General features: G+C 48.5%; 1 protein-coding gene and 1 long non-coding RNA gene across 2 annotated transcripts; one reads left to right on the forward strand and one right to left on the reverse strand.

The window, feature by feature from the left end:
- The first annotated feature begins 1,480 nt into the window (after nt 1-1,480).
- Nucleotides 1,481-2,701, forward strand: LOC135818874 (uncharacterized). Its single transcript, XR_010553796.1, has 2 exons — nt 1,481-1,997; nt 2,292-2,701. It is a non-coding gene; the product is annotated as an uncharacterized LOC135818874 (long non-coding RNA).
- Nucleotides 2,702-16,905: 14,204 nt separating this feature from the next.
- On the reverse strand, nt 16,906-17,715 carry LOC135820094 (peptidase inhibitor 16-like). The gene has a single exon (XM_065333402.1). It carries the CDS (start codon nt 17,713-17,715, stop codon nt 16,906-16,908), a length of 810 nt encoding a protein of 269 aa, XP_065189474.1.
- Nucleotides 17,716-24,175: the final 6,460 nt, after the last annotated feature.

A 24,175-nucleotide genomic window follows, 5' to 3' on the forward strand; every position in this document is an offset into this window, starting at 1 on the left:
CATTTTTATCTCTTTGCCCTTGTCTACAGTGTGCGAAGAACGCGAGTTCAACTTCTTGACGGTAAGGCTTATGTTAGATGTGTTGTCGAAATACTCATTTTCATTGTACATTGGTACGTTACAAATAAGGCGCTGGTCAGTGGCATACTATCGTTGGCAGTTCCCAATCTGGAGGGAAAGGTTCAAGTACCAATTGACCGAGTTTGCAAAATAAATTTGCATATCAGGGGAAATCTCTATTGTGGAGAGGTTCAGTAACTTGTTTGTTTCATACGAAACAAGCCAATGGGTGCAGTCTCATCTCGTGAAAATCTCGTACTTGTATGATTGGATTTGTTTACTCAAGTCTGGGGTGTTTCATTTTTATCTCTTTGCCCTTGTCTACAGTGTGCGAAAAACGCGAGTTCAACTTCTTGACGGTAAGGCTTATGTTAGATGCGTTGTCGAAATACTCATATTCATTGTACATTGGTACGTTACAAGTAAGGCACTGGTCAGTGGCATACTATCGTTGGCAGTTCCCAATCTGGAGGGAAAGGTTCAAGCACCAATTGACCGAGTTTGCAAAATAAATTCGCATATCAGGGGAAATCTCTATTGTGGAGAGGTTCAGTAACTTGTTTGTTTCATACGAAACAAGCCAATGGGTGCAGTCTCGTCTCGTGAAAATCTCGTACTTGTATGATTGGATTTGTTTACTCAAGTCTGGGCTGTTTGATTTGTGAGTACCGCCGAGATTGCACTGCCTCAAATAAAGTTTCGTGCCGCCAAAGCAAGAATTACGATCTGCAATCTGTTTGTAGTACGTACCTGTAAGAATGTGGAGTACATGTATCGTACTTTCTCTGTTGCTGTTTCAGTTGCCGTCATGTTGCTAAAGAAAGGTTCAGTAGAGAGGTTCTGCAAAACGAAAATTCGAACGAAGTTTCGCGACAGTCCTTGCGGAAGTGTGTGCGAATTTTTGCACGAACTTTGCGTTCTGCACATTTTCGTAGTTTGCGCGGGCCAAGTGCACTTACGCCATGACCCGATCTCACGAAATTTCCTACGACAGTTCATTTCGCGTTCCCTGCAAGTTTCGCACTTCATGATGTAGAGCGAAAGTTTTTGGTTGTACGCATTTTCGTTTTGCAGAATCTCTCTAGTGACTCCATTGCTTCATACGAGAAGAGTCAATGAGTCGGTGTGGCTTAGAATCTTTCGCTGTAGAAGAAATCTATTCGTATGTCTATTGGAGATATAATTGTATTCTCTGGTTATAAAATAGGTTAAGCTCACAGAATAAATACCATCGGTCCCTTGGTGTTCGTCCTAAAGAGGTTCGACTGGATATCATTCATACTCGCCAAAAGATGTGTAAGATTTTATTATTGTGGAGTGCCTTGTTTATCTCTCAGTACCTCCAACCATAGCCTTGCCCCTTTTATCCTCAGGATTTGTGTAATGCAATGTATTTGTTTACATTTTAATACATGAGCCCGGATCAGCGAAAACCATCGCTTGTGTTTGATATCAAGTTGATCAAAAAGTGACGTTGAAGCCGAGCGAAAGAAAAGTCGCGGACCTAACACTACCCACCACCTTTCTGTCTTTCTTGTCACTAGTCTTTCTTTCCGCCTGACAAGCCCGTGTTTGTTTGTTTGTCAGTGACTAGCTAGCTAGGCGAGCCCCAGGCAAGTGAGGAGACACGGCTGGGAAACCCCACGTACCTGAGCTGGCTGGCGAATAAAAAAATAGGTACGATCGCGGGGCGCGAGCATCGCACGCGCATCGATCGTCGTTGACGCCAATCACGACACGACATTTTTTGGTGATGACTGGGATGGCGATTGCTCATCAAGGGAGTCAGGTGAAAGCCGCGGAGCTCCAGAGGACGACTCTCTCCTCCCGCAAAGCGACTCGGCGAGGCTGCAGACTTCGTGTAGAAGAAAGCAGCGCTGATGAGAATGACAACGACTCGAGTGGATATTGTTGAGCGATGAACGACTCCTTCACTAGTAAGTTTGTCGGATATCGACAGTGACGATGCAGAGCAAAGGCGTCTCGATTCACGACTGGAAGAGCAACGAGAGCTAGCGCCAGACAAGATCTGCTTCGTTGGCTTGGACACTGAGCATTGTTACTTGAAACATTTATTTGGTCCATGCAGCAGCTCCCAAAATAATTCAAAAAAATATGTTCCTGTAGGGTCAGGTAACCGTTGAATGTATCTGCACCTAGTACGTACCTCATGCTCATGAGCCTGTGTGCTAAGTAGTCACAGCTGCTGTGATTGCACTCCGTGTGTGCAGATATGTTTCATGGAAGTGAAGGGCTTGGAGAGCATCAGTACTGAGCCTGGTGTGGATGCAATATCAGCCCCTGGAACTTGGCCATATGCCGTTAGCTGCGCAATAGTCAGTGAAGCCAATGATTTACTTGGACGAGCCAGTGTCTGAGTACACCCCCAAGGACTATAAAATTCCTCCTTGTTAGCCGGCTGAGTGATGGCAATGCCTAACAGGATCAGACACATACCAACGCTCATACTTGCATTCTACACAGAAATGCCACTTCCAACATTTGTACAGAGATGTGGTGTACCGCATTTTTTGGTCACTTACGGTGCTGTGATTGATCTAAAATTTCTTGAGACTGGTTATCAGTGGTTGTGGATCAATTTGGAGCACAAAAATATTTTTCGAAAATTTTGCACATGTGATGGTTTTTGCTGATCCAGGCTCACATGTTTATTGTTCCTCCTTTGCTGTGTTGTTTTAGACAATCGTGGACTAACAGTTTGAAGTCATTGAACTACTTCCAAAAGTTGTATCGACATCAACAGGATTACGATTTCAGTTTCAATATGATGCTGGATGACCTTATCACGATAACCCATGACTATAAACCATTATAGACACAGAATCAACAAAAAACATCTGCGACCCGCACCTGCCGCATGGCTACATTTCTCAAATAAATCTGATTGAGGGTGGAGTAATCTGACAATTTTATGACAGAGTCATGAAATTCTGCAACAGCAACGTGCACAGAATGACCTCCGTATAAAAAAAGTATCACCACCACTGCTCACATGTTTCCCCGCAGAAGAACATGCATTATGCTAGTGCCATTTTCTGCAAGAAAAGGCTTGCACATCAATGCGTATAATATGGTATTGATATGATGTGAAGGCCATCATTTACATATTGATATAGGGCATTCCATTGATTGGTGGCAGAAAAAACAAAAGAAATTATAGCAATAAAAACTGCTTTATGGCAGTTTTCTAAAAAAAGTTATTGTGTTCTAGTCCATGGACCCCGTCTAAAAAGTAAGAAATTAACGAAGTGTGATAGCTGAAAATTTAAATTTCACACAAAACCTCACAATAATCACACACAGAATGAAAAGCTACATGCAGAAGACCTTTTCCCCTCGCGATCCTCTTTCCTATGCATGCATGTTGCCAATTATTGGTGCAGTACAAGTTTAGTGTTGAAAGCAGGGAGTAGTATTGTACTACTCCATGGTTGAAAGCAGCATTTCAAGTGCTGTGATTATTGTGAGATTATTGTGAGGTTTTGTGTGAAATTTTAATTTTCAGCTATCACACTTCGTTAATTTCTTACTTTTTAGACGGGGTCCATGGACTAGAACACAATAACGTTTTTTAGAAAACTGCCATAAAGCAGTTTTTATTGCTATAATTATACTGGGTTCGGGAGAGCAGAGCGATCAGCAGCAACTCGAACTACTCCCTACAGGCGTATGGTACACATGCATGCTTAAACTCAGGTAGCCGGGTAATTGTGCGGACCTCACCAGGGAGAGCGTTCCACAGCAGAGCACCAGCAACAGGAAATCTCCCCTGACCGCAGCGGCTACGGTTAGCCTGGCTTAGTAGGCCATTTGACTGCTGATGGCGGGTAGGGGTGCCTTGTGCCGGGTCAGAAGCTGGGCGAGCACAGGGCTGGTGCGGGCGTGGATGCACCGCCAGATGGTGATCAATATTTTCTGCCTGTAGAGCTCGCTGACACGGTACAGGGAGTGAGCAGCGGCTGCATGGCTGTCCGGGCGGGTTGCCATCGATACAGCGGATGGCTCTGTTTTGCGCGGTTTGCAGTCGTTTCAGTTGACCCTCTCGCATTGCGGCTGAAAAGCAGCAGGAGCCATAAAGCAGGTCGGGCATTATGACCGCCTTCACATACACCTGACGAGAGCATCTTGACAGGCTTCGGCGTGCCCGCCACAATGCGCCAATTTTCTTGGCAACCTTGGTGACCACATAGTTTACATGGGTGTCCCAATCTAGGCGATTGTCAAGGTGAACGCCGAGGTAGCGCGCAGAAGACGCTGAGGGGAGGAGACAGTCGCCGCATTTGACTGTTACTTCCTGTACATGCTGCTGGGGAGAGATAGTCAGAACCTGGCTCTTGGTGGCGTTCAAGATGAGGCCTCGGGACTTCAGCCAAACGGCCAGAGCAGTTGCCGCTGTGGTGAGGGTTCTGAACGCTTCCGCAGCTGAGGCCTGGGAGTCGTACAGGGCTATGTCATCTGCAAATTGTACAATTGGCACAGGCGAGGAAACCAAAGGGACATCTCGTGTGTATATACTGAAGAGGACAGGGCCGAGAACAGAGCCTTGGGGCACTCCGCAGGTGCAAGCCAGAGCAGGGCTGGTTGAAGGCGAGATGAGGATCTGCTGCTTGCGGCCAGCCAAGTAGTCGACGAACCAACTAAGGGCTTTTCCAGAAATTCTAACCGCAAGGAGGTCTTGAACTAACTTGTCGTGGTGCACTTTATCAAAAGCCTTCGACATGTCTAGTAGGCACAGCCCTGTGGTCTTACCACTGTCTCTCGCCTTCTGCAGATTATCAGTCAGCACACAGAGGACGTCTTCCGTGGAACATTTCTTGCGGAAGGCAAATTGTGTTTTGGGTAATGCCTTCGTCAAGTCCAAATGACGAACTAACTGGTGTTGCACTGCCCTCTCCAGCAACTTGGACACTATTGGAAGAAGGGATACAGGTCTATAGCTGGTGGGGACTGATGGGTCACCGGCCTTGTAAATTGGCACGACAGACGCCAATTTAAATGCGGATGGAATGGTTCCAGTCCTCAGCGAGGTGCAGAACAGCACAGCAAGAGAATATGCAAGCAAGTCAGCACACTGCTGTAGCAGAGAGCCCGGTATGCCGTCACTACCTGTGCCTTTCCGCGCATCCAACTTCTCAAGGAGACGTCGGACGTCAGCAGGAGTCACAGGATCAAGTTCGGTCAAGGAGACGGGTCCAGCGGGACCGTGCGGGGTACAGAGTTGTTCAGGACAGTTGGGATCGGTGACAATGGAGTGGAACGTGTCGGCCACCTCACTGATGCTACAACTAGGATATTGGCGGCGACGTGAACGCCCAGTGACTGCATTTAGAATGGCCCAAGACTTCCTAGGGTTGGCCACATTTTCTTCGCACTGACGGGAGAAGTACTCGTTTCGCTTGCGCCGATACGCGTTCCGAGCAGTGCTACGTGCTTGTTTGAACTCTGCATACAGTGTGCTGGCGAGGGAGCATTCGAAAACAATGAACAGTATGTGTAACAGTTTTCCCCTGTTCTCTATAACTTTACACTCCCTCGCACCTCGTGCGTCTTACGCCTGTCTATTAGCACCTTCATTGGCGCCATTGCCACATGTATACTATCACATTTTGCATATAACTGGTCGAGGCACGCTCAACCAGGCCTCTTACTTTTCAAGTTTGATTAAACCTGTTACACTGGTAGCAGAGGATGGTTACTACTCTGCTTTTGGCAGGTGTTCTGGTCGCTCTGCTTACGCTCCTCGTACTCGTCGTTCGGCTGATAAACGATATCAAGACCGCTCAGCGCGTTAGCCAAGGACACCGAACGATACATCCGAACTCGGAACCGTGGGAGCCAACACCCCGCCTTACGAAAGAGCCGCCTGTGTTTGGAGGAGATTCCGCTACATTCAAAGAATGGACGTTTGCAATGGACATGGCCCTACGGTCGTTGGCACTCCCAAATGCGGCACAGAGGGTCGACTACGCGGCAGGATTTTTGACTGGAAACGCTCGTCTTTGGTTGATAGCGGCATTGGAAGCTAACCAAGTGTTTTCCGACTGGCCTGCTCTGAAAGCGGCACTTGGCGATGTGTACGGACCACGGCACAACGAGGAAACATCGCGTATGGGACTAATTTCCGCAGCGCAGCGCGGGTCGCTGGACGCATACATTGCTGCTTTCACTCGCCTCAGCCTGCAAGTGCCGGAAATCGACCACCACACCAGAGCGCTGCTGTTCGTCAGGGGTCTAGTGCCGCACATCCAGCGACAGGTCATGCGTGAGCATCCACGTACCCTGGAGCAAGCTGTCATGGCAGCAAACACCGTGGAGCAGTCGTCAGGGCCACCGGCGTCGGGGCCACCAGCCAGTAGAGAGTCGCGTTCCGTGCCCAGCTTCCGTGGTCAGGGCCGCCGCAAGCTGACGGACCAAGAGCGTGTCCAACTGCGAGCAATGGGACACTGCTTTGCTTGCAGGAAGCCAGGCCACCTCGCTAAAGACTGTACTGAGGGTGGACAGCGCTACCCAAACGCTGGTCGCCAGTAAGAAAGGGGGTGCGCTTACTGGCGACGACCCAAGCGCCCACGCCGGTACCAGTCGCTAACCGGTTCGGAGCTCTGGAGGTTGAAGACGTTGCTCTCCAGGAACCTACGGAGCCGGAGACACCCATAGCTGTAGGAAATTGTCCCGTTGCAGAAAGGTGTCATGTCAGCAACGTCAGCGTCGGCAATGAACCTGAACACGACCTACTGCGCATACAGGGAAAGATCGGCGGTCGCCGTGCAGTGATGCTGATAGATTCCGGTTCGACGCATGACTTCATTGCAGACAGTTTTGTTCGAAAGCATCATCTTGACACGGATGCAAGCTCAGCAGTGCTGAGCGTAACATTGGCGGACGGCTCGACCAGCGAGGTCCCGCAGATTTCCACACGCACGCTAAGGGTGACAGTCGGGGGCTTCAGTGAGGAACAGCACTTTACTGTGTATCCCCTGACTCGCTACGACGCTATTCTTGGCAAGCCGTGGCTTACAAGGAACAACCCCAGCATCAACTTCCGTACGAACGAAGTTCAGTTGGACGGTGAGCCCTTTGTTGCCAAATTGCCTTCAGCTAACCCGCCGACAGCCGAAGGGCCATCTGTGGAAAGCATGTTTATCAGTGGCCGACAAGCTCGTCATGCCCTGAGGAGTGGAGCCGAGGGGTTTCTTGCATGGGTCACTGCTGCAAACGAGGAGAATCGTTCCGGGCCACAACTCCAGGAATCAGAGCAACAAGACATCCAGAACCTGCTCAAGAGGTACCAGGATTTATTTCCAGACGAGCTGCCGAATGAGCTTCCACCGAAGAGACCAGTCGACCATGAAATCCAGATAGAAGATGGAGCCAGACCACCGTCTCGACCCGCCTACCGCCTGCCGAAACCAGAGATGGACGAGCTCCAGTCACAGCTATCAGAATTACTTGAGAAGGGATTCATTGAGCCAAGTAAGTCGCCATACGGTGCACCTGTGTTTTTTGTGAAAAAGTCGGATGGTACTCTGAGAATGGTGTGCGATTGGCGAGAATTGAATAGAATTACGATCAAAAACAAAGCTTGTCTTCCTAATATTGATGACTTATTCGACACGATCCAGGGCAGTGCATATTTCTCCAAGTTGGACTTGCGGTCAGGCTACAATCAAATCAGAATTCAAGACTCGGATGTTTCTAAGACGGCCATTAATACGCCGTTCGGCCACTTCCAATTTAGAGTCATGGGATTCGGGCTGACTAATGCCCCGGCCACCTTTCAGTCTCTCATGAACTCTATTCTGCAACCGCATCTCCGAAAATTCGTTGTAGTATTCTTGGATGACATTCTAGTTTTCAGCAAGACCTGGGAAGATCATCAGCATCATCTTCAAACAGTTCTAGAAACACTTAGAAATAGTGAGCTGTATTGCAAACAGTCTAAATGCGAATTCGGCGTGAGAGAAGTTCTCTTCTTGGGGCATAAAATCAACGGCACATCAATTTCCCCTGATCCCAAGAAGATAAGTGCTGTGGAAACATGGCCAACTCCGTCGTCAGTAACTGATGTGAGGAAGTTTCTTGGCTTTGCAAACTATTTCCGAAGGTTCATAGATCGACACTCGACCATCTCTCGTCCATTAGAAGAAATCACCGGAAAAAATTCACGCTTTGAATGGAGCGCTGCTAGACAGAAGGCATTCGAGTCTCTAAAATCAGCATTACTCGAGGCGCCAGTGTTGCAACTGGCCGATGTTGAGAAAAGCTTCATGGTAGAAACTGACGCAAGTGACTTTGCCGTGGCGGGTGTGCTCCTGCAGCAGGGAGAAGATATGGATTTGCATCCCGTAGCCTATTGTAGTCGGAAACTGTCAGCTGCAGAACGCAACTATACTGCGGCCGAGAGGGAAACGTTGGCTGTGGTATTTGCATTAAACTGCTGGAGAATCTATCTATTCCGCCACTTTGACCTGATGACTGATAATATGGGTGTTGTCTATTTACGAACCAAACCGACTCTCACCAAGCGTGAGGCAAGATGGGTAGAGTTTTTAGCTGACTATGACTTTACGGTCTTTCACAAACCAGGAAAGAAAAACATTGCCGACCCGCTTTCACGCCGTCCAGATCTGTTCAGTGATTCTGAAATAGGCGGGTCATCCTATCCCCCTAACATTCAGTTGAATGCCATAGAGCATACCCTAGAGATTAATCCAGACTTAGCGCAGTTAATTGTCAACGGTTACAAGTGCGACAAGGATCTTGCTCCCATTATCAGGAGACTGAAAAATTCAAGCCATGACAATCTGCACGACCGTTACCTTCTAAATGAAACACCCGGTTATCTTTATCTCAGATCTTCACCACAGAACAGGTTATGCATTCCAAAGAGTAGCAAACTCCGACTCGCCCTGCTTCAAGAATACCATGACTGTGTGACTGCGGGGCATCCCGGTCGAGATCGCACCTATTTCAGACTCTCTAGATATTTCTATTGGCCCAGAATGGGACTGGATGTAAAGGCGTTTGTCAAGTCATGTGACGTCTGCCAACGAGTTAAAGGCGGCCAGCTAAAAACTGGTCTCTTGCAGAATTTACCAGTGCCCAGTCAGCCGTGGGCAGATATCTCGATGGATTTTATCATGGGTTTGCCTAGGACCGATACAGGTCATGATGCTATATATGTATTTGTAGACCGCTTGACAAAGTGTGTACATTTAGCACCTACTTCCTCTACTATTGACGCTAAAGGAAGTGCTGATCTGTATATTCAACATGTATTTCGACTTCATGGTTTGAGTTCTAGTATTGTATGTGATCGTGATCCAAGATTTACGGCAGCATTTTTTCAGGAATTGTTTGATCGCTTAGGAACGAAACTAGCATTTAGTACTGCCAATCACCCTCAGACAGATGGCCTAACTGAACGAGTAAACAGAATAGTAGAGGATGTGCTGAGGGCTTTTGTAAATCATAAACAAGATAACTGGGATATGCTCCTACCTCTCTGTGAGTTTTCTATCAACAGCGCTACTCAATCATCTACAGGAAACACACCGTTCTTCTTAAATTACGGTCTAAATCCCAGAGCGCCACCCGACTTCCTCAACCCTATTCAGGGAGGCAGAGATTCAGCTGATTGGTTGCAAGCAAGACAAGACGCGGTCAAGATCTCACAAGATGCGCTAGTGGCAGCTCAAGCTCGTCAGGCCTTCTATGCAGATCGGACAAGGGTCGAGGGAAAGCTGAAGGTGGGAGATTTGGTAATGGTCTACCGGGATTTCCTCCTGACTCCTGAAGCTCGGGACCGACCATCCCATAAATTACGCCCCAAGTGGTTTGGCCCCTTTCCTATAACCCATGTGGTCGGCCCGAATGCCTACAAGCTCAAGTTGCCTCATACCAGCCGCTGTCACCCGGTATTTAATGTGTCGGCACTCCGTGCCTACGAGAAGAACGCTATTCCTAATAGGAGACAGCCTACGCCTCCGCCTATCACGGACCTTGATGGTCATGCCCGCTATGTGGTGGAGAACATTCTCAGTCACCGCCGTCGGCAGAATCAGCTTCAGTACCTAGTCAAGTGGCAAGGCTACTCTGATGCCACTTGGGAGCCTGAACATTATTTGTTGGATGAATCTGGTAATGACATTGTTCCACTTCAGAAGTACAAAACCTTGGCTTCTGCCCGCTGAGTTTTGCAGTTGAACTTCTAGTTTCACCTTACACATTTGTTGAGCTTATTACACTTTATTTGCATGGAGTTTCAGTCGTCTTATTGTGTTACTTCAGTGCGAAGCCTTTTTTCGTCTCGCACGTGTTTGCGCTTATTGTACTCTATTCCACTTGAGCATTTGGGTTATAAGCTCCTTCCTCTCCATAGGAGGGGGATGATGTAACAGTTTTCCCCTGTTCTCTATAACTTTACACTCCCTCGCACCTCGTGCGTCTTACGCCTGTCTATTAGCACCTTCATTGGCGCCATTGCCACATGTATACTATCACATTTTGCATATAACTGGTCGAGGCACGCTCAACCAGGCCTCTTACTTTTCAAGTTTGATTAAACCTGTTACAGTATGTGGTATTTGTTGAGCGTGAAGAGCTAGAGGAGGACAGTGCAAACACATTGTGTGTGACATGGAAGGAGTGCATGGTATTTGAAGAACTGTGTGCCGGCTGGTGGTGATGGTGGTCTTTGTCAGCATGTATTCGTGCTGCTTCTTGTGCTGGAACATTTCTCGCCCAGGAAGGCAGATTGCGTGCTCCCTGGCCCTCAGTCGGCAATGGGGCATTTGTTCCAGGAACATTACCGCAGAGCCAGTGATAAGTCGTACCTTTGAAAAGTCAAAGCTTGCCGTTGATCGGAAGCGTAGCACAGTGGATTGCTCCCTCTTCGAAGCACGAGGACCAAAGCTTGCCGCTGCCAGCAGCAAAGTATGTGTGCGGTTCTTTCAAACCTATGAATATCCCCCCCCCCCCTCTTAGGGAGACTGCATGTTCAAAGTGAACTATTTTCTAGTATATTTAATGTGAGACGGGCTGTCTAGGCCCAAGATGAAGATAGTTTTTTTCCGTTTCTATACCTTCCTAATAAAATATATTGCGACAGAGCTTTCGGCCATACTCCACTTTACAACATCCTCAACCCGTCACCATCATACGCTCTTGGCCGAACTAATGCACGAAGCATAAACACACCAGCACAGCAAAGACACTTCCGTTGACAGATACTGTTTATGCCTCTAGACAGCTGTTTCGTTCCTTCGCGCTCATCGTTAGAGGAGGATACTAATGATGATATAAGATAATAGAGTTTCTGGTCTGATATTGATGATTGGAGATCTAAGAAAGCAATGACAGTGAAATGTATAATACTATCATGATTATTATGCCAGTCTGGTAATGCGTTGTACTGGTGGACAGTATTGAAATCATCACTGCATTCGATGCAAATAATGATATGCCTTTGGTTTCAGCATTGAAAAAGAGAGTAAGAGAACTTGGTTGATTTGGTTGCATCTACGACTAGCTACCGGGTGTTGTGACCAGCAATGTTACCATGAGAGAAAATAAGAGGGCAAGGATCTGTTGGGTTTTGTCGTGCCGTGCCGGTGCGAGAACCCTAAGTGCATGGCTAAACAGAACAGTTTCATCCACAATGCAGAATGTCTTGCGGTACATGGCATTCATGAAGAAACTTTGGGCCAGATCGGGATCATGCCCAAACGAAGGAACAAGATATCTTTCCAGCTCAGCTAGTTATATACCGTGAAACGGATGATGTACTTGTGCCAAATATGCATGCGAGCTTCTGTTCCATTCGTCCCAGGCGTAGACACATCAATGCCAATAGCAGCTGATGCACCATTAGTACATGCTCGTTGGCAATTTACGGCCACCTCCAACTGTATCTGCCGTCCCTCAGCTTCTGTCTTCACAGATCTGGCGCGGCGCAGGACATTTTCTGGGCTAGGCACAAGGAAGTCCCACAGAGCGGTCCAAACACCTGAAGGCAAACCAGTCAGAAACTGGAGCGGCTCAGAGTCTTCCTTTATGTTATCGTAAGTAAGCAGCTGTTTTTCGGCTTTCTTCACCCCAGTCCTCACGTCGCCCAACTGCTCCTCGGGGCCTCGAGACTCTGTACACGAGCTCTACTTGCTGCCAGCTCCTCGGATGCAGATGCTGCACTTCCATTACAGGACCAAACTGCACTGAGCCAGGTTCCTTTCCAACTCAAAGTGCTGTTGCCTCTCAGCAAAATACTGGTTTGTGAGCATGGGGAGCTCGTGATGCAGATGCTGCACTTCCGTTATAGGACTCGGAACTGCACTAGGCTCAGCAAATACTGTTTTGCGAGCCTGGGAAGCAGGGCGTCCAGACTCCACTCTCTTGCGAAAAGCAAACCTGGTAGGACAGCTGTTTGGCTTCCTTGACTCATCCTGCCCTAGTAGAGCTGGGTAAAACGATTTCGATTTCGGGATCGAAATGGTCGCTGCAACCCGAATACTAGTATTCAGAGCGACCCTAAAACATTATTATTACTACGTCCTTCCTCACGGGGAATAGCCTGGATCCGCTTGCTCCAGGCCGCTGTGGCTCCACACGAGGGAAAGAGTGAAATGACTTGTTTGCTTCGTCCTCCTGCTCTGACAGTGAGGAACGCAGCAATGATCCTGAGAAGGCATCCTGAAGTCGAAAAAAAGGAAGACGTCTGAACAAAAACAAACAGCTCAAATCAAAAGTCCTTGTGACATTTTTTGTAGACAGGCTTGCACTGCATGTAGATTTCGCGTGCTCTGCACTTCGCATGCGAAAAGTCACGCACAGCCGCGGTGAGGTTGGTCGCGTGTGTGCAGCAGGATCCCACGCGACTGCGGAGTTGCCCCCTTGCTCGAACCCAGACAATAATAAGGGGATCGGTCTATTGTCAGGTAAAACATGCGGCGGCCGGTCATGGAGATTTCGCGGCGACCGTGGCGGAATGAGGCAGCCTTGCACTGTGCCTTTGCGCACACACGCTCCACCTGCTGCTCGAAGCTGAGTGACGAGTCCAATAGGAGCAGCAGTAGCTGAGACTTTTTGGGATTCAGCACAAGTCCCCGTTCGCTGAGGAAGTCCTCCAGATTCAAGAGATCTGTCTGCAGCATTCTGAGCACGGTTGATGCCTTGCGACCAATGACGTAGAACGCGATGTCGTGCGCAAACAGGAGAGCACGGCAATGTTGAAATTTCTGAGGGGTACGGCGGATTTAATGCAGAAAAGTAAGAGACCTAACACGGAGCCTTGTGGTACACCACGTGAGCAGGGCTCTGTACTGCCTCGGGCATCGCCTACAACGGCCGACTGGGTTCTCCCAGCAAGCCAAAGAGTAAGGTAGTCTGCGAACCAACGCAATGCCACACCTCCCACGCCAACTGAAGTTGTTGTCGTCGTTGTTGTTGTTGTTGCAGGGGCGTCGGAAGGTAATTTAGTGTGGTACGGTCACCCATCTGAAGTACAATTCACTCGTGTGTGAGGGATGGCTGAGCCGAATTTTTTGGGAATTTATAGTCCAAACCAGTGCATTTTATCGATTCACAGGGTACTTGGGGCAAATAGTGGTACGGTCAATACCGTACCGTGTCCGACGCCCCTGTGTTGTTGTTGTTGTTGTTGTTGTTGTTGTTGTTGTTGTTGTTGTTGTTGTTGTTGTTGTTGTTGTTGTTGTTGTTGTTGTTGTTGTTGTTGTTGTTGTTGTTGTTGTTGTTGTTGTTGTTGTTGTTGTTGTTGTTGCTGTTGTTGTGCTTTTAGCAAGAGTATAACCCCCAATATACTCTTGCTTTCATTAATAGTCGTTCAGCCAGACAGCAGTGGTGCCTTCTCACAAGGACATGACTTGTATTGTATAATATTATTATTATTTGAATTCGCAAGTACACACGGGCTGTAAGCCCAATTACATGGAAGCGACTTTTAGAAGAGGAGAAGGCAGAAAGAGAATGGGAAGGGGAGAAAACACAGTCACGGAAGGGAGAACGATGTACGCATCATGACAACCTCCGTGCCTATCACTTCCCTGCGGCCTGACATGCCAGACCACAAGCCAAGGCAGCCCAGTCGAGACTATAGTTCGTTCTGTATGCAGGAATTCCACAAGTATTAGTTGCTGAAATCGGTATCCCTACACTCTTTTTCATCCACAAACCCCCACCAAATGGCCGCTGAGTGGGTGAAGAAGTTCAACTGTGCACTGGATGAACTCGCGCCAGTTGTCTCACGAAGAGCGTGAAGGCCTACTTCTAAAGTAAGATGCCCTTTCATGACTGAGGAACTCATTATCTGGTCCAGTACTATTCTTTCTAATACCTTGGCGCATGTAGGCAGCAGCGAAACCGGGCGGTAGTTTGCCGCCAGATCTGGGTCTCCAGATTTCATAATTGAACTTATGATAGCTTGCTTAACCCTTTAGAGCCTAAATTATTTCAGGAGACGCATGAAATTCACAAACTCACATTTTCATCTGACTGTAATTTCGATATCCTTTGGAGTATTCCAACAATCTCGGGCTCTATGGAAAGCTCTCTCCAAGACGAACACAGCCATACCCAGTTCGCAATTGATAGAGTCGTAGGAGTAACGCCGCAGCGCGATCTGAGCGCTCCAATGCCAGACCTGCGAGCGCGGTACTAAATTCTCAGCCATTTCAACAATATCGATCGCAGAACGGTCAATTTTTTTGCAGGAGAGAGCTTCAAAATGCAGCTTGAAAATGACGTATGCCAGTCGTGCACGCGTCGCCAGCGAGTCAGGGAAAATCCCTTGCTGGCGTTTCAAATTTTACGCCGCGCGAGCCGACTCGCCCACGCGAATTTTGTTCGAGTGTCGTAACTCTGCGCCATGACCTCGGATCGTCTTCGGGTTTTTTGGAGCCGACAGCTGAGGCTTTTCTGATACGATTAGACCTTTCGTTTGTTGAATTCGAACAAGGATTGACTGAATGACGAAAGTTTGAAGTCACCTCAGCATGCACTGTACAGTCTGGCGGATATATCCGTCCTATAGGCGTTATAGGGTTAAAGATGGTGGGGACATTACCAGTTTGGAGGGATTCGTTCACCATGGCTGTGAGGTACTCCGCAATAGCATCTCCACCATTCTTCAGTATGGATGGTAGCACATTGTCTGGACCTGGTGATTTGCACGAATTAAGAGACTTCAGAATATCAGACACGTGTACTGTCACTGGTTGGAAATTCGTGAGGTGAGGTAGCTGCTCATTGTCTTCAGGTGGAATTTGTAGAACCCCAGGCCTGTTGGTGTCTTGAACAATTGGAAAATTGGTGCAGTGGGCTGGTTCCGGGTGGGTCTACGGCCTGCCATGCAGACGCCACTGCCCTCTTGGGTCATTCCTTAGATCCTGGACTTTCTCAAACGGTATCTTCAGTTGTCTGTTCAAGCGCTTTCCTTGACGCCTGGCTGCACGATACCTTTGTTTAAGAGCTGAGTCGTCTGGCCTACGCTGTAGCTGTCGGTCGAGAGAGAGAGAGAGAGAGAGAGAGAGAGAGAGAGAGAGAGAGAGAGAGAGAGAGAGAGAGAGAGAGAGAGAGAGAGAGAGAGAGAGAGAGAGAGAGAGAGAGAGAGAGAGAGAGAGAGAGAGAGAGAGAGAGAGAGAGAGAGAGAGAGAGAGAGAGAGAGAGAGAGAGAGAGAGAGAGAGAGAGAGAGAGAGAGAGAGAGAGAGAGAGAAGTCGCACTCCCATTTCCAGGTCTATGTCATTATCGTTTCGGTATATTCACTTCAGTAGTAATCATGCTCGATTGTAAGTCGCACCCCCTTTGTTGGCCCTGGAGTTGAGTGTAAAAAAGTGCGACTTTAATTCTATATTCGGTGAAATACCGTACTATATTATACTCAAATCTGTACTGTATTATACTGCATCTTTGGTCTCGTCATCGTCCAGTAGCAATCGACATTCTTTGTTCCCGTGAGACTGTAGTTGCGCTCAGCAGTGACGAGCACTCTTCAGGAGTATTTTGCCAAACTCTATCCATTACATGTATCAAGACTATCCTATCAGGTTCGGCCACATTTCCTCTGTGCTGCGCCGCTGAGGAGTCCACAAAGGACGGAACAGTTCTGTCCGCAGATTGCGTGTATCAAGAATACAATCATAATCTTGGTATTATTGACAGCTGTCACAAACTTACACAATTTCTATTTTTTCTGTCGTGAAATGCTTGCTGAGCACTGGCTCCAAATCTGAAAGAGGGGGGGGGGGGAGGGGGAGGGGGCACAGTACATTGCGGTGAGCAATGGCCTGTGAGCACGCAAGATCGAACTGGGGAAAAACCAGCGAAGAATTAAACTACTGCAGTGCAAGAGTGCCGGCACTATAGTCAAGCTGTACATGAGACGCAATGAAGAAGAGATAAACGCAGGAAAACAGGCCGGCGTTGTCAAGACTCGAGATGATCCGTGGCAAAGTAGAAATCAGAGTGCGTCTGCTTCCCAGCACCCATGCCCAGTGGTCTAAAAAGGCACATCCCATCGTGACGGGGAAGGTGAATGATATTGTGCGCAATTCTTGAATGATTTGAAAATGCTCTGTATAATTATAATAATTATTATGGACAAAGCTTGGTCAATATGGAGCCCAGGTTCAACCGTTTGGCGTCCTGTCCCCCAGAATATCGGAAATCCAGGTAACATCGAGGTAGGTCAATGGCTGATAGTGTGTGCGGCGAGAATAGAAAAGGCAGGATAACAACAGACCCGGACACGTCTATGTGTGTCGTGGTCATCGTGTCCCACGGCTGCCGATTCACCTGGTCCTGGACCGGTGACGAGCTAAACTGACAAGGTGACCGCCGCACACACCACCGCTACCAGCATAGAGCAGTGGCGGACGCTCACAGCTGCCTCGGACTCCTGCTGAAATCCGGGCGAGTCAGAGGGCGACACAGATGAGTTGCCCCGCGACCCGGGTGAGCTGCGTGAACCGGCCGAGTTGAGTGAGCCTTCTCCTGTTTTAGTGCCCGGACCGCTGGCTTGTGTGACATTGCAGGCCGTGGCCTTGTAGGGTCTTTCACCGGCCACATTTCCAGCCGGACCGTAGTTGCAAACAACAATGTAAGCGGTCCGAGCGGTCCAGGTGGCTGGCAAGCCGCCCGCTTTGGTTGCATCGCACAATTTAGCTCCGCAGCCGACAGCCGTGGAGGCGTTCCACACAATCTGGGTGTATTGGAGGCACTCGTGGTGGTGGTGCTGGGCACATATGTTGTTCTCGGCGTCATAGCTGGCTCTTCCTCTATCAATGGCTTGAACAGCTTCAGCAATACGCCGTCCGTTGAGTGCATTAGTCCTGGTATGTACGTTCTCGCCCACTGTCGCGAAGGACCCGAGTGCAGCTGCCGCCCTGGCCCTGTCGTGGTTGTTCCCGTACGTACACGTGTCGGCAAACGTCTGCGCAACGCGTTCCAGCGCAGCGCTCCAGGTCATCGGAATCAGCGGCCAGCACGGTTTGGGTGAGGGCGTGCTCCTGGCGCGATTGTGGGCGAGTAACAGGGAGTTCTTCTGGAGCTGAGTCAGCGTAGACGCTACAGCTCCTATGTCACACAAGAGGACCAGGGCAGGAAGGATGGTGATGCGGACCAGCATTTTCCTGTTCAGATTGCTAAAACACGTCTGGATACGGCGGCAAAGGCGATGACCAGGCGGCAATGGCTTGACACGCCTCAGGAAAGGCTGCTACTTGTGAAAAACGAGGTGTTTGAGCTGGAGAGCTCGTTGCAGTTGGGTTTTGCCGATTGCAAGACGTTACCTGTGGCTACGGCTCTGCTTGTTACGATCTATTTAACTGAAAGAACAGCCCTCTAAGCAAACATTCTAGGAAGCACCAGGCGCAGAGCGGTTCTGACGTACCAGAACTTTGACTTGCAGGAGGCGACTGGTGAGCAAGAAGCCAAGATACCTACTGGAGTGACAACGACAATAAAGTGAAAAGAAAGCCGAAGGCTTGCACCTGGACTGGCTTGAGCAGAGGCCATGATTATGGACTCTTGCTTGTTATGCACATAGACATAGGTGTCCTTAGAAGTGGACGAGATTGTGCCTTCAGGCGACCCGCGCGGACGCGGCACACCCATCAGACATTGCAAGATGATGCTGTCGTTGTCGGCCGCACCCGAGGCGATGGACATCGCGCAGGCTGGTCGTTATTCGGCTCGCTGCCTCGTGGAGCCTGCTAAATTTGGCACCAGCACTCAACGGTCGTCTTCCACCCTACTGTATTGCTGCGAATACGGTGCACGCGGGGGCGCTAGCAGACACCCTCGAGTGGCAGTATTCTAGATGCTACGACTCCCTGCAGCATGCTAACAGTTAGCAGACAACAAGCCACCGTCAAGATCAAGAGGTCAACGGTAGAAAACCGAAGGCGAAGCAGAGCCTGAGGTCTACTCTTGATGGCATGACGTGTATCGGGTGACTGATTCGTGTCCATAAAGGGCGCGTAGTGGTATACTCATTTACAAAGGGGTTATAGCAAAAGCAGCGGTTATAATTTACACAGGGGGAAGTGGTCCCGTCCACCGGTGCACCGCAAAGGGATGCCTGATAGGGTCCAGCGGATTATATTCTGCATTATGAGACTATCCGAGCATCAGAGCATTATGGAGCATTAGATTATTATTATTATTATTATTCTTTATTTCCACGATGGCCCATGGCCAATAAGGAAGATAATATGATTCAAATCAGTCCAGAATCATATAAAATCAGTCTAGCAAGTAAGGAAACCAACACATTGCAGAGGGATGGGGTTACGATGGGGTACAGTGTGAGCTACTACAGGAGCATACGGATGATAGAATGAGGCTAGACGCCATTGATTTAATCGCATGCTTGCTATTTGTTTCACGCAGGTCGGGGGGTAGTTGGTTGAAATTGTGTAGATTGGAACACGACGAGCATTATGTGAGGTTTGAGTGGCATTAAAGGAGTTTTATGGTGGATGCTGTAGGGAAATCTCAGGTTTTAGGCAGCAATCGGCTAAAGCCATGAAGTACAACGCCATGTATTGTACCGGCACATGACTTTGTGATTGTGTAGACACGCCTTTAGCGCTACATTTACCTAGCAATGTCAGGTAAAAAATTTAAATGTACATGTGATGTAGCATGCCCAACGTTGCAACTGAGGCTGTTTATACTTCGAAGTACACAAAATCCGTAACCATGATTTACGATGAGTCTTTTCTTAGAAATCATGGAGATCCATGGAGGAGACTAGACATACGTGACAGAGGAAGAGGAGTTACCTGTTAATAAAACGTGTTATGCCATTGGCTCTGGCCATAGCACCTCTAGCGATACAGTCATACTGAAGTAAACACTGATCCATTGGTAATAATTTGGACCTGTATGAAGGAGCGGCTATAAACAGACAGAGCTTGTTCCAGACAACTGCCTTTGCCGAGTCCAGCTCAGCAGGCTCGAAAAGAACTAGAATTTCTCATGGACGCAGTACCGTAAGTCGATTTCAGTGCTCAGCAGCGCATGTTGGGAACAGTAATCCCCATATTTAAAAATAAAGGTAACCCATGTGATCCCTCCAACTATCGCCCTATCCCTACTCCCAGCTATAGCGAAAGCACTAGACAAGATTGTCGCCGCCAAATTCGGTCACTATCTCGAGATCAACAGCATCATTGTCCCGGAACAGTTCGGCTTTGTCCGTGATCGCTCCACAGTTGACCAGCTGATACAGCTCACTACTAAGATCGCCTCAATCATGGATAAACGCATCCTTTACGATGCTGCATTTCTCGATTTTGCGAAGGCCTTCGATAAAGTGCCGCATGACGTGCTTCTCCAGCAACTCGGGCCTATCTGCGATGCTCCGGCTACGAGTTGGTTTAGGAACTACCTCGATACGCGTACATTCAGCGTCCGCGTCCACCACCATCTGTCCTCCCCACGTCCCGTCAAGTCTGGAGTACCCCAGGGTTCCCACCTCGGGCCATTGCTTTTCCTGGTACATATCAACAGCCTACCCAGTGCCTCGAAACGCAACCAGCACGCTGATGTTTACCTGTTCGCGGATGATACCGCCGTCGGCCAAGCACGAACCAAAGGTACCAGCCCAATGGAGACTGCCCTGCAGGACACATTTGCCTGGGCCGACCGAGTAGGCGGAACCTTCAACCCATCGAAAACCGTTGTTATCTCATTCGCTGAGGAAGGAGCTGCAGAGACCATCCGCGGTATCCAGCCGTCAACCAGTCACCGTCACCTGGGAGTGTTGTTGAGTGAAACACTTAGCTTCCAGGAGCATATTGAACAGACAATAATAAGGAAGTTTAGACAGCGCTGCGTTCTTCTGTGCCATATGGCTGACCGTTGAACAGGAGACATCGTCAGGAAGCTGTACCTTACGTATGTCCGCCCCACAGCAGAATACGACGCCCCGGTATGGGAGTCCTCCCTCTCTGCTGCACAGCGGCTCACCCTTGAACGGCTGCAAGCCAGAGTAGCTCGCACAGTCATGCGGCTTGAGAGATGCCCTTGCCCATCAGACGAGCCCAAGTCATCATTGTTTAAACAGCTGGGGTGGCCAAGTCTATCCTGGCGCAGGAAGATCGCCTGCCTTATGGAATTCTTCCATTTGGTCACCACCCAACCAGAACTTTTTGAAGCAGCGGGATACTGCGCCACGCGTAGTCGCCGCCGCCAACTCGCATTCACTCTGCCACGGGTTGGGAAACACGCCGGGAGGTCATTTCTCTTCCGCACCGCTACTGTCTGGAATACCTTGCCCGCAAACCTGAGAGCCACAGCCTCGCAGTCCCTGTTTCACAGTCACATTTGCACGCACTTCTCTGACACCAAACACAATGCCACTCCTCACTGACATGCCTCTGTCCTCCTTCTTTGAGCGTTGCGCTTATTCTTATTAATTTTTGTGTTTCTGTTTCGGTATATTTCGTATTTCAAGGCATACCCCGAGGCTATAGGTATTATTGAGTAAAGGACCATTCTGGAACATTCAACATAATTGTATTTCTCTTGCTTGGCTGTTCATTACGAATCATTAGCCCTCCACTGTCTGCTATCTCAACCCTACAGCCTCCCATTATAATGGAACTCCCTTCAATTTAGACTACGTCTTTGGGAAATCCTCAAATATATATATATAATGTCTTACTTTCCTGGTGAAGCACGTACAGTTTGTCGTGGACGATTGTAATGTAGAGCCTACAGTCAAGTGCTATCAGAAAAGAAGAGTATTATGACCAACCATTTGTCTTCACGCAACCTCAGGAGAAGAAAACAGCGCAAGCAGAGGATGTAGAGCGGCAAAATAACTTCTGACCGCGTGTGTTCAGGATGTCCGCAAATGGGAGGGATCTCGATCTGAGATCGTCTATCAGGAACTGGCCTCACGTGAGCTGTTTCAGATGAAGACATTTTTCACAGCATGGAAGCAGTGGCAGCTTGTCTGCAGGCAGGAATATCACTTCCCATGATAAGCTTCCAGCATTATTTTATTTTATATATTTTTATCACATTGCGCATACCTACGGAAGAAGGGCAAACAAAACGTAGACAAAACAAAAAACAACAATGGGTGTGTAGGCGCTACATCAGCTGCGCGGGTGAGATTTTTTTATTTTTTATTTTTATTGAAAAACCACAAACCTTCAGACATGTGAATGTGCACATGATATACAGTGTACATACGTATGTATCGAGAAGGCAGCACGGAAACGGCAGTGGTGGTGAGATGCGGTGGACTCCCCCGACCAATGGTCTAGGGATCGGTGTACACAGCAAGCACCAGGGGGGGGGGGCGACAGGAATGGCGGAGAGAGAGAGAGAGAAAGAGAGAGAGAGAGAGAGAGAGAGAGAGAGAGAGAGAGAGAGAGAGAGAGAGAGAGAGAGAGAGATAGAGAGAGAGAGAGAGAGAGAGAGAGAGAGAGAGATAGAGAGAGAGAGAAAGGGAGAGAGATGGCAACATCCAAATGATCACCAGCAACAATAGATAAAAAAATTATAGATTCACATCTCACTACATGGATAAGCAAGGGAAAGGATTTGATACACCCACTATTCAGCCACAGCCCTTCATCAAAGTTGCAATGGAGAGCAGCCGATGGAGACGCGATCATGTCTTATAGTGCTAAGAAGTTGTGGAGCACGTGAGAGATATTGTAGCAGCTTCAGAGGCAGATCGACTATATGAATCCTTTCCTGGACGTTTGACAGTGTGCAGCCTTTCTTCCATTTTTGTTCCAAACCAAGAGCATTATAGCCCTTGTGGAAGTATTGTAACCAGCATTATGAGGTAGTTAAAACTTTTGGAGCATTATGATTGATTAGCATTACACGAACATTTTCGGAGCATTATCCGCTGGAACTCATTGCCTGATGATTGATAACCTCAAGAAACTCGGAGTAGCAACAGAATCTGATTGTGTTTTCTTGGTGAGGAGTTTGAGGACCGCTTCCGTTGTGGGGTTGTTATTTATCTACTCTTGGAGTCTTGGTCACAGTAATACTAGTACTACTAATAGCTATGACAGTCAATTTGTTTCCTTCAGACTATGCCCGTTTGTGTCTTTCCCTCAGACCAGTGACTACCACATGTATAATAATTATACATGATTATAATTGGTTGATAAATATGGTGGTAAAGACACACCTGGCAATATGGCGGTAAACACACGCCTGCCCACACACGCTCTCTAGGCTGCAAAGTTCTGGCATAGAGCTCTCCTTCTCACCACCACCACCATCAGTTCGCGCCTGGCGCCTGGTCGATGCATGGCTGGCGGTATCCGGCATAGCAGGCTGGTACATCAAGTAGCGCATGGCACATAGATGATGACACAGCAACGACATAGCTCGATTGCGACGTACGTTTCGTCCCCGCTGGACTCATCAGGCAATCTTCTTCTTGGATGTCTTCATACGGAGCTTGACTCGGGAGAATGAAGTTGAAGACACCACTGCAGCTGTACTTATGGTTGATAAATATGGTGGCATTCTCCCGAGTCAAGCTCCGTATGAAGACATCCAAGAAGAAGATTGCCTGATGAGTCCAGCGGGGACGAAACGTACGTCGCAATCGAGCTATGTCGTTGCTGTGTCATCATCTATGTGCCATGCGCTACTTGATGTACCAGCCTGCTATGCCGGATACCGCCAGCCATGCATCGACCAGGCGCCAGGCGCGAACTGATGGTGGTGGTGGTGAGAAGGAGAGCTCTATGCCAGAACTTTGCAGCCTAGAGAGCGTGTGTGGGCAGGCGTGTGTTTACCGCCATATTGCCAGGTGTGTCTTTACCACCATATTTATCAACCATAAGTACAGCTGCAGTGGTGTCTTCAACTTCATTCTCCCGAGTCAAGCTCCGTATGAAGACATCCAAGAAGAAGATTGCCTGATGAGTCCAGCGGGGACGAAACGTACGTCGCAATCGAGCTATGTCGTTGCTGTGTCATCATCTATGTGCCATGCGCTACTTGATGTACCAGCCTGCTATGCCGGATACCGCCAGCCATGCATCGACCAGGCGCCAGGCGCGAACTGATGGTGGTGGTGGTGAGAAGGAGAGCTCTATGCCAGAACTTTGCAGCCTAGAGAGCGTGTGTGGGCAGGCGTGTGTTTACCGCCATATTGCCAGGTGTGTCTTTACCACCATATTTATCAACCATAAGTACAGCTGCAGTGGTGTCTTCAACTTCATTCTCATGATTATAATTAATTAATTATATGCTTGTTCAAGTACATGAAATTGAAGACACCACTGCAGCTGTACTTATGGTTGATAAATATGGTGGTAAAGACACACCTGGCAATATGGCGGTAAACACACGCCTGCCCACACACAAGTACAATTATTATTCCCGTAGCTATGCAGAAGACGTTACTTCAGTAACGTCTGGCGCTAGCCAGGGTCCACACAGCTTTAATTTGGTGTTTGTTTGTTTGTTTGTTTGTTTGTTTGTTTGTTTGTTTGTTTGTGTCACGCCTGGCGCTATCCCGTATCTGTCCCGTACCGTATCGCACAGCTGGCCATTTGCTGCTCCCGTCTCTGTCCCGTACCGTACCATCA

This window comes from Sycon ciliatum, chromosome 6 (genome assembly GCF_964019385.1).
Source record: "Sycon ciliatum chromosome 6, ocSycCili1.1, whole genome shotgun sequence".
Taxonomy (NCBI): Eukaryota; Metazoa; Porifera; class Calcarea; order Leucosolenida; family Sycettidae; genus Sycon; species Sycon ciliatum.

Bases quoted from the DNA above. Each gene is read 5' to 3' on its own strand.
- LOC135820094 (XM_065333402.1), bottom strand. From the start codon at position 17,715: ATGCTGGTCCGCATCACCATCCTTCCTGCCCTGGTCCTCTTGTGTGAC.